The sequence below is a fragment of the Corylus avellana genome, chromosome ca2, assembly GCF_901000735.1.
Source record: "Corylus avellana chromosome ca2, CavTom2PMs-1.0".
Lineage (NCBI taxonomy): Eukaryota > Viridiplantae > Streptophyta > Magnoliopsida > Fagales > Betulaceae > Corylus > Corylus avellana.
In genome coordinates, this window is record NC_081542.1 from 40,754,311 (window position 1) to 40,765,717 (window position 11,407).

General features: G+C 36.7%; 2 protein-coding genes across 2 annotated transcripts in view; one reads left to right on the forward strand and one right to left on the reverse strand.

Annotated features, from left to right (window-relative positions):
• Positions 1-1,520: 1,520 nt before the first annotated feature.
• LOC132171198 (OPA3-like protein) lies at positions 1,521-5,994 on the reverse strand. Its single transcript, XM_059582454.1, has 4 exons — positions 5,635-5,994; positions 4,614-4,748; positions 3,140-3,226; positions 1,521-1,939 (listed from the first exon to the last, which is right to left on the reverse strand). Exons 1-4 carry the CDS (start codon positions 5,761-5,763, stop codon positions 1,781-1,783), a joined length of 510 nt encoding a protein of 169 aa, XP_059438437.1. The 5' UTR covers positions 5,764-5,994; the 3' UTR covers positions 1,521-1,780.
• A 3,203-nt stretch (positions 5,995-9,197) lies between these two features.
• Positions 9,198-11,407, forward strand: part of LOC132169794 (uncharacterized) — a 6,492-nt gene continuing 4,282 nt past the window's right edge. Inside the window, exons 1-2 of the mRNA XM_059580760.1 lie at positions 9,198-9,660; positions 9,952-10,078. Coding sequence (XP_059436743.1) covers positions 9,258-9,660; positions 9,952-10,078 — 530 coding nt within the window. The 5' untranslated portion in view covers positions 9,198-9,257. The remainder of the gene's footprint in view (positions 9,661-9,951; positions 10,079-11,407) is intronic.

Sequence of the window (11,407 nt, forward strand, 5' to 3'; positions counted from 1 at the left end):
TCAGAGTATGGGACTAGAATGTGACAACTATAAGTCAATAACTCTCCCATCCCATGGGCCATTGTTGTGTGTGCATATATATATTGAGCTGTGTACATGTATATGTACAAGAGCATGGGCGTGTTAGAGAAAGGAGAAAGAGAAAGATGGGAGTTTCATTTTCAAGGGAAAAAGTGATGCCATTTATAACTGGACCTAGGCTGGCAGCTGCCCAACTATAGACATCTCATCCAATTCCTAATGATATATGACTTCAAATATCTCAATCGACAGCCCTTCTGCATTCCTTATTGCATTTTACTTTCAAGCCATACAAAAGAAAACCTCCAATATTTTTGAACCTTTGATGATCAAATGAGCTGAAAAAATGAAGAGAAAATGCTTTAAAAACACAGAAAATCAGTTATTTATCTTCCATGACTCAGGGTGGTAAAGCAAGCTTTTTAAAAAAGAAGAAGATCCATTATCACAAAACTTTCTGCATTCTTAGAGAAATTTGAGTGTAATTAATAATGAGTATGCTGAAAGTAGTGGAGAATATAGGAACTGATTCCCTATGAAAGGCCGAAAGGTCTAAAAAGTCATATCATGATATTTTAATAACCCTTTTTTTGATCTGATCATCAAGTTTCATTTACATTATTAAATCTATCACAAAAATCCGTACACCCCCTCTAAAAAGTGCTTCTTTTAGGTTTGTAATGTGTTCTTAACGTATCAGTCTACGTAAGTGCCTCACTTTTCACTTGGGGTTAAATAATGAAGATTTAGAATTAAGGCCTTAAACGAATCGAATTGTTCATAAACCGTTTGCGCATTGATTTTTGACTTCTGGGTTTGGAATTACGCATACAATATGTCTATTTAATTGTGATTTTAAATGTTACAAAAAAAAAAAATGAGTCTTCATTTTAGCATTACTCGTTTATTTAAGAAAACAGGATATAACTCTAAAATAAAATCCTCGTGACATCCTATAGAGGTAGATTGTTCATGAATATAGCATGAATAGTTTGTACTGATTTTTGTGACTTGTGGGGTGGGATTGGAATTCTCTCACAATCCCATGTGCTGAAACAGCTCAGAGTCTAGTCAAGTTCTTTTGTCATGTAAAAGTCTTGCTCTTTGTTTCTACTTTAAATTTCTAGAGACTTGTCCCTCCTCCTTGGTGAGAGGTTTTCCCTCCGCCTTATACAGTTTGTTCTGGGAGAGGAGGTTTCCCTCCTCCCGCTTGTGGGCCACACGAGCCTCCACACTATCCCCCTTCTCACCGAAGTTACTGTCTTGGGGCTAATTTTGTGCTGCTTTTGTAAAATACCTACCATCATGATGGTCCATTAAATGATTACAGTATCTCTCCACATCAGTAAACATACATGCATGTGTGCATCATGCTAGTATTGTGTTTGTGTGAGAAGAAAGAGAGAAAGGGGAGTGCCGATTTCCAGGGGAAAAGTGATGCACCTCTGCTGGCAGTATCTGATACAAATAATGTATCACTCAAACTGTACATATCTTAAGAGATAACCATTTTATATTCCTTTGTTTCATTTTATTTTCCAGCAATACAAACAACCCCATTTTTTGAGTTTTGATAGTATACATTTACAAATGGGGTTAGGTGAAGCCAAAACTCAATCTGAAAAGATGACCCCAAGGTCAAAAGAATGGGAAGAAGGTCAACAAAAATGCTTTCCCCTCATGAGAGGGAACTAGTTTGATAAATTAGAAATTTTGTTACAAAAATGAAATTTACTTGAAGAATATTCTTGTGCTTAGATCAAGCTGGTTTGGCTGCCTTTCCAGTTTCTATATTAGTGTGCCTGATGTTGAAAAGACCACCCAGTCCTCGTCCCTTGGCAAGCTGCTCCAGTTCCTCAAGTTTTTGCTTAAGAAGTTCCACTTCTCTTGCTAACTCTTCGTCTCTTTGCCTCATTGCCTAGTAAAAAGTGAATAAAGAGGCCTGTGAATTAGGTGCACTAAAAAAATTTATACTCATCTTTCTGAGAACCACAAAAGGAACAGTGGTCATAAAATGGTGTCTGTATGACTATTATTCACTATTTTCTTAACATTTCACCACAAAAATGAAGGGAAAAAGAAAATCACAATGCCATCTTCTTTAACAATTGAGTTATGTCATGTATCTTCCCCCGACTCAGGGTGGTAATAACCAATGCAATATCTGCCTTCAGATCATTGTCTTCACCAACACAACACCATTAAATATGGTAGCTTAATTCAGGTCAATCCATAAAAAAAAAAAAAAATTCTTGCAACAATTCAAAGAGGGGTTCTGATTTAAGCATCCCCCAGGAAACTCTTAAAAAGGAGATTCATTATCTCAAAACTTTGTACATTCTTAGAGCAAGAGAAGAAGTGTGATTAATGATGGGTACGTTAGAATTAGTGGGGAATATAGGAACTGATTCCGTCTGAAAGACTGAGAAGACTAAAAAGTCATATTATTGTACATTAGAAACACTTATTTATACAATCATGAAGTTTTATTAATATTAATTTATCACAACCTCAGTACAGCTGCTTCTATAAAAAGTGTTTCTTAGGTTTGCAAGATGATATTCACATATCAGTCTATGGACACTTTCACTTGGGCTTAAATAGTGAAGGTAGAATGTCCAGCTTATCTGTCACTATAGTTATTATATATTGTGTCAGTGCCATACTATTAACTTGTGACAAAATAAAATTACTACATGACCATGATCGCCCACCCCCCCCCCACCTCCCCCCCCTTGCGAAAAATGATGGCAGCAACAGACCATTAAAACAAAGACCTGCTGTGAGGTCCAACTCCCTGATAATTGAGGAGAATTGGATAACTTTTGTTTAGTTCCATTACTTCGCCTTGATAATTTAAGTTGAAGAAAATAGATCATTTACAAAAAGAAGAGGAAATAGGAAGAAAAGTGGAGGTTTAAATATTTACTAATGTTTGTTATTCAACCATAGCGTATAAGGTATCCAGAGCTCAACTAGACATATTTAACGACATTTCAAGAAATTTGTGTTTGTCAAGATTTTTTTTTCCTTTTGATGCATGACTGTCTATCAAAAGAACTCCAGATATCTCATGGAACCAAAGGAATAAACACAAGGGTTTAAGTATCAATATCACCTCAAATTCTTGCTTGCGTAATTCCTCCTTTCTGGCTTCTGATCTAGAACTTCTTTGCACCTCAAAGATCACTGCAGCTCCTGCAACCTTGTATATATAGAAATTTGGCTGAGTGATCACATAAGGATCTATTCACATAAAATTAGTTTTTAGGGCAATAAGCATGTAATTTGTGTGTGTGTGTGTATTTATAATATGCATGTATATGTATGTGTATCAGATAACTTAGATCCTCATCCCCTTGGTACAAACTATAAAGCTACTCTCCATAAATTACAGACAATACATCGAAGTATGGGGTTGCATTCCCAATGGTCAGATACAACCTAAGGAGGGTAGAAATGCTCTACAGTCGTATGCTCACGAAATTGTAGGCAGTAACAATGGTTAAGTGCTCACCAAACAATTATTCAACTTTTAGGTGTTGATCTAACTATGTTTGTGTTGCAATACATATTCTCAATGTCCAAGAGTGACACAAGAGAGTACACAACTTCTGGTGTACTATTAATTATAGGCATCAAAAATATAATTTGGCTGTTGATGGGGAAAAATTGGAGTCCGATTCGGGTTCAGTTCAAGAATGAATAAATAAGTAGTGACTGCAATTCATGTTAACAAAAAAGGAAAAGCATCCACATATTGTAATTTGGATATATATATATATTTTATGGTATGCAAATAACAAGCAAATATCATCTTATACTGGTTATATATTGTTGACAAAGAAAATTCCGTACGCAGTTGGAATATTAGTTGACACATATCATAGCTTTGTTGTTCTCATCTAAGCACTAGTATTTCTCTTATATTAAACACAACCACGATTAACACAAAAACAGTGGAGTATTTTTTTTTTCCTCAATAGTCAGGTTTAAGGCTATTGCCTACAGGGAAATCAAGTCAGCAATAACAAACTCATGGACTTGTTTCTCATAAGCTAGACAAGTCAACTCAGAATGCCATTAACACTGGCCTTGTGGTTCAGCCATATAATTGTCTCACCCAATTGCCTAATGTGGTGAGATCAAGTCCTACTAGGCACTTTTACCCATCTGATTAGTAGTATCCCTAGTGCGTCCTGTGAGCACAAGCTACTTCATTATTGACATTCCCATGCCCAAACCTCATTTTCAAGGGTAATACAAAGAAAGAAAGCAAAAGCATCAAAAGTCAATGAAATTTCAAGCCAACAGTATAGAGTTTGCTCAGATCTAACTTGTGCTACGTTTTGATATAGGAATTAGATATCTCACTTCCAGTCAATCCTCTCACTGCTTTAGAATCAACCTATTCAGGATCGCATTATATCTCATAAACCTAATCAACCTACATAGAATTAAGTCTCTAAATTGGATTTAATTGTACACAATAAAACAAAAATACTTCTTAGTCAGATCCAAGTTCTTACTTGAGTCATCCTTGAAGGCAAATCAGCTTTGAAAAATTATGCAAACAAGTAAATAAATGATACCGAGAATACGAAGAGTTCCCCAATAAGATCTGCAGCAGCCTGAACAGCTTTTTCTTCATTCAAAGGGCGAATCTCAACATCTGTTGCATGGCCATATATGCGTCTCTGGATTTGTGTTGTGAACCTATGGTTTGCCTGGTTCCAATTATCAGCATTAAGAATAAAACATTCTAGTGTCCAGAAATGTATACAACTAATACATAAACAATCAACTATGGAACAATTAGATGTTTGTGAATATCACCTGTGTAGCATATGTACACTAGAAATTTTCACAAACTGATTCAGAAAACAGAAGCTTCCAAGATAATTAAACACAAGCAGAACAAGAAATATATGAACACGCCCAGCTGACTCCTAGCAAGGCAAAGGACAGCCAGCTCTTGAGGGCCCAGCATATCGCCATACCGATGGCCATGAGCCCAGCAAATCATCAAAATATGGGCACACCCTCACCAAAAGGACGCCATCAAACAGACAATCCCCCCTATGCTAGCTCAGCTAACTGAATGCCACACCATCTCTAACGAATTGAGGGGGGAATCTCAATGTCAGGAAACCAACTTTTAGCAGAAACCCCTCAAAACCCGAGAGGGATGCAACCTAAATAAGGAGTCCAGCACCGCTTATCAGGTATGCAATCCAACCCTTAGCCAAAAACCGTTAGAGTTCGTTCTTTCATGCATTTGCTAACTTGGGTGTCGGAGTGGCCTCACCGAATTCCACCAGTGAGCCTTTCTAACCCCCTTTATTTTTTGTAGAGCTCCTCCCTAGAAGGTGGTCCAAAGGCCACTCTGGGTCTTTGCACCAACTATATATAGTGGTATAATATGTACAAGTTTTCATTCAAAGTTTCTACACAACAAAATGAACAATGGCTTATGGCTTTATGTCCACAATTTATTCATGTCTACTATGATATTCCATTGGGTTACTGATCAACATCAACACCCATGTCATCAAAATGAGATCAGAAATGTGTTTGCATCAGGTAAAAGTATGAGATCGCGGGGTTTAGTACCTGGGCCATGTCGATGATCAATTGGCGGAACCTGGGGTGAAACTTAGCCTGTTGCTTTAGCCTGCTAGCCAAGGGTTTACTGAGAGTCTTCAAGGCCAACGTCCCTAGCTTCAATAGCGGGAGTACCATTACGACTAGTTTTAATTATTAGTGAGCACCAAGTGCTTGATCTTTGGCCTATTTGAACAAAGGAAATGCGAGGTTAGAAATGCTCAAAATTGGTGGATATAAAGAGGGTTGTGGTCAATGTTGGTATTGTAGGTTGGACTGGATCAGAGGTCGGGTTTCTTGAGGAAGAGGGCAGAGGAGGCTGCGAGCGCCAAAGGTCAAAGGAAAAGGAAGAGGGCGTTAATTTGAGAAATGGGGTTGTTAAGCTATGTTTACATGAATTAGATTCTTAGAATATGTTTACTTCACACTTTTTTAGGATAGGTAAATGGCATCCGGTTTACATGTTGTTATTAAAATAACAGTATGTATGTTGTAGTGTAAGCAACGATTAAGATTGAATCTCTTAAAATCTTTTTTCATTTTCTCTTTCCTATTAAAAGCTTCTCAAAATAAGCCAACTTTTAGATTCAATCTTGATCATTGCTTAGAGCATTCCCAGCAGTTTCTTCCTCATTTTTCTTATATTTAAGTATACAAACTACTTTTTGCTTCCCTATATCAAAATACATCTCAATAGTTTTCCTTAATCATTCTGACATTCCCTATATTATTAAAATATATTTTTTTAATTATATTATATACATGAGAGGAGAGATGAGAGAAAATTGTGAGAGGAGAGAGAATCATTTTTTTATATTTTAATAATCATAAGAATTGCAATAGTGGAACCTAAAACATTGGGTTATACTGTAGCAATCCTAATGTTTAGGGTTCATTTAGGGAGTTTGCTGTGGGACCTTTTTTGCAATTTTTTGGACATATTTCATAAACTTAGGGAACAGTCTCCCTTATAGGGAGTCTAGTGGGAATGCTCTTATACTACAGCATATTATTGCATATATGCTATTATTTTAAGGGTTAAACACTAAAAACCCTTTAGGGTTTGAACACTTTATTTTTTTTTCCTTAAGTTTTGATCTGTATCACAGGAGATACCTGTAGTTTTGATAAGTATCAAATTGGTTCTTCCATCCATTGGCCCCGTTAGTTGACTTAACAGAAGTCCACGTCACTGATATGTGGACCAATTAAAATTCGACACCTGTGGCCACCTAATTAAATTTTTTATTTTTTATTTAAAAAAAAAAAAAAAAAAATTGGCCCTTTAACCAGCCACCCCCTTTGGCCATGGGGGTGGCTAAAACCACCCTCAAACACCCCCTTGGCCCAAGGGGGTGGCCAATTCGGCCAGATGGATAATTTACCGGCATGGGTAATGGCGTCTGGCATCCAATTGGGCGGTGGCAGCGGCGTGATGGGTTGTTAATGTAAATGGTAGATGATGAGTTTTTTAATCCGGTGTTTTGTTCTCATTTTGTTATCTTGTTTTAAGTTGAGGTGTCAACCTCTTATTGGTGGGCACAAATGTCTTGGTTTGTGCCAAGACCTCATAGAAGTTATTCTCAATGTAGTATTATTTTTTTGTATTTCAAGTTAATGTGTCTGCTTTTTATTAGATGGTGCAAAACATTTCGTTCAGATCACGAGCTCATTGGAGTTATTCTCCGTGTGAATATGAAATGTTAATGGTACATTTTAAAGATTTTAGCATCTTTTATATGTAAATAATATTTTGATAATATAAATCAAAGATGTACACTACTAATTTGTTAAATTTTTTTATTTTTTGTTATTGAAACAAAAATGTTGACAAAGAAAAAGAAAACCCAAAATACAAGGGTTAGTGCCCAAAATATCCCGACTACAAATCTTGCTCGACATCTTCTTATAGTATTGTCTTCCTTCTTATGTTGGCCTGCGAGGCTCCGACTCAAGAACACACAAGGCTTAGAGACCCACCGGGCTACTTTGACAGTTAGTCCAATATTTTAGGGAGACTAAGAGAGAGTGACCTTTTAAAGAGATAGTATTTTCATTATAGTTGTGTGCCTATTATATCGTGTTGGCCCTTCTTGGGGTCTAGACTCTTGTGGGTCTAGCTTGGGTCCCGTAAACGTGGGCCCTAAGATGGGCTCGAACGAGTTGACCCAACAACAAGACACACCTAAAAATATAAAAATAGTTTTCATTCGCATGTCGCATAAAATACCTTTTCAAACAAAAAAATAATAAAATATCTTCAAATCACGTTAACAAATATACCCCAATCTTCATGGTAGCAACTCTAAGATAACCAGATCATTACTACCATTAGAATTATACAATACTATAATTCTCTCAATCATAATCACTCATTTTTAATGGAAGCTTGAGGAATGAGTGATTATGATAGATATCTAGGTCAATGTTTGATTTTTTTTTAAAAAAAAGACCGTAATGGCTTAGAATCAATAATTCATTATCTAATGAATTTTTCTATTTTAATACTCAATTAGAGAATTATCAATATTTATCAAATATGGCTTGGGGCAGCGACTTGGGTGTATTTTTAAGCAATGAGATCTCACGCTCAACCCCACCAGAATAATGAGTTGAAGATGAAGAGGAAGAGGCTTTTATTATAGGGTTAATTGCCTTTTTAGTACATAGATTTATATATATATATATTAAACATGAGTTTTATTGTTTCAAAGGAAAATACTAGGTGTTCTTGTAGTGTTTTTCTGATGTCTTTTTAACTGTGATGTGATTTTTAAAATTATCGTTGAATTTGAGGTTATTATTATTAACTTTCAATTTATTGGTAATTTTAAAAGCTACATCACAGTAGGAGAATACCAGAAGAATACTAAAGAACATCTAGCGTTTCCCAGTTTCAAATCTTATCAAAAATGGTACATGACTTACGGAAAAAGACTAACTTAGTACTTCTATCACAAATATTGTCACTTACAAATGCCACATGTACTTAAAAAAGAAATTACAAAAAATTAAAAAACAAAACCCTAAAAAATAAAAATGAAAAATTTGGAGTGAAATTTCTATCTTCGTATTAATGTTGCATAGCCTTCTAAACTTTATAACTTTATAATTAGTATTTGAGAAAGATAATGTTCAACACAGGAAATTGAACGAAAACAATTGTAGCAGCATGAAGACCGGCGCCAGGTCACGGATCCGTGTGCCTTTCTCCAACTCAACTGAAGCCGTCGATAGCACAAAATTCAATGGCCACCATCACTCCACATGTTTCAAAACCCCGCCCAGTAAAATCCTCTACACATCTAACTAAACTGCCAGGTCATCGATCCGCAATTTCTCGTTCAGCACACCCAATCAAAGTACAACCGTCGATAACAGTCTGAATCGACGGTTAAGCTCGATAGAACAGCCTGTCACAAAGAACAACCCAGCCACGTCATCGATCGGCATCCACAATCTACAACGACCGTCCATAACACCAAAATGAATCAACGGCCAAGATCTCCCTCTTCGCTCTCCTCATTTTGAAACTTCTAGTCCATAAATTCCCTCCCTCCAAAGCTCCTTTCCATCACACAAACCAATCTCTGAAAACCTTCGTTTACCGTTTCTGATACCCTAGCTCTCCAATGGCTCGTACCAAGCAGACTGCTCGCAAGTCCACCGGAGGCAAGGCTCCGAGGAAGCAACTGGCCACAAAGGCTGCTAGGAAGTCGGCTCCGGCCACCGGCGGAGTGAAGAAGCCCCACAGGTTCCGCCCCGGGACCGTGGCTCTCCGTGAGATCCGAAAGTACCAGAAGAGTACGGAGCTCCTGATCCGAAAACTCCCTTTCCAGCGCCTGGTCCGTGAGATCGCCCAAGACTTCAAGACCGACCTTCGGTTCCAGAGCTCGGCCGTGGCGGCGCTCCAAGAGGCGGCGGAGGCGTACCTGGTGGGACTCTTCGAGGACACCAACCTTTGCGCCATCCACGCCAAGCGGGTCACCATAATGCCAAAGGATATCCAGCTCGCTAGGAGAATCAGGGGTGAGCGTGCTTAAATTGAAAGGAATTTTGTATAGATACGAACAGAGGGATGTGCAAGTGTTTGGGAAGGGCACCCAGTGAAAATCAAGCCTTTGGGAAAGGATATCCAGCTCCGCATGTGTTTGATTTTATGGCCTATGTTAGATTATGTTGCCTTCTTTGCTCACTGCCAAGATTGTAGTTCAAGCTTGGATGTATTGTATTGACTTGCCCAATGGAAATTTAAGGGTTGCTTCCTTTTGTTTTAAATCTTTTGAATTTTACTTTTGTCGTTCCTGTTGAAGAATCTGTTAATAGGCATGGAAGCTTATTTAGAATCCCAAGTAGCAATTGGGTTGGAGCACATTCTTATTCAGTTATTTGTGCGTTTCAGAATTTTGATTAATCTCCTTACTTTGCTTTTTGATGTTCTTAGATTGGATGGGCAATTCGTTAGATTTGGGCAAATCTAATATGCCTTCTTTTATCTGCTTGTATCACAGCAATTGCATAAAATGTACAAATGTAATGCCGGCAGGTAGGTAGTTCAGTCATCTTATTAGCTCTTCATTTGTATTATTTATATCTTGTTGAGGCGTTGATGCTCTTATATTTGATGACGAGCTAAATAATTTTTATTTTTGGGTTGGTCAATGATCCATCTCTAGCATCAGTGTCTTCTGTTTTCTGTGTTCGTCCTGTAATGAAGTTGGAGCATCTATGCAAATGGAAATTGCTGGACTAGGTTTTTTCTTAGTGAAGAAGACTGTTGTGTTGACAGTACGTGGAATCAGTATGAATTAGTGGAGGTGTTTTCAATGGAGAATGGTTTGTTTATGAGAAAACAAGGAATGCAGAATTGGAAACAAAATTAGAGTAATACTAGGTACTATTTTTTTATCTTCTTAAAGCTGATATGGCTTTTAAAATTATCATTAGATTAAAATTCAAGTATTATTCATCTGAAATTTAATGATGATTATATATATATATATATATGGCAGTGGATTTTGCATGATTTGAGCGATGAGGAATGAGTGAACATTCTGAAGAGATTCAAAGAGGCGATTACAAGCAAAGGTAAGGGAGGAAAGGTAATAATCATCGACGTGGTGATAAATGAGGAGATGGATGAAGATGATATTACTAAAACGAAGCCCTTCTTTGACACGCTCATGATGGTTCTGTTCACTGGAAAAGAGAGGGACAAGAAAGAATGGGAGAAGCTCTTCTTCAAGGTTGGCTGCACCCACTACAATATAGTTGCCTCCTATGGGATGAAATCCGTTATTGAGCTTTATCCTTAAGATTAAAATAATTAACCAATATATATATATATATATATATATATATATATATATATATCTGTGTGTGTGTGTGAATTTTAGGATTAATGTATCTGAAGCCTGATGCCTTATAGAATAATGCTTCCAAGCGAACATAGGAAACTTAATGGATCGTGCTTCTTAAAAGTTGTTTTCTTAAGGTTGTTTCAGTGTATTTATATGCATAGGTGGCTGAAAGTTGAGTTTAAGGTGATATAATATATTGATATGATATATAAAATTTTCAATGTTAAATTTCTCAAAAGTGGTATCCAAACCTATGATTCAACGTGGGAAATTGGGCAGCTCCATGGTAAAAAATATCCCTTACCTAACCTTAATATTATATGATAATATTATAAATTAATGAAAGATAACCTTTTGGAATTTGTATGTTAAATATTAATTAAATTTTCTATTTTTTATCATCTTAACTTTTTGGGGGTGAT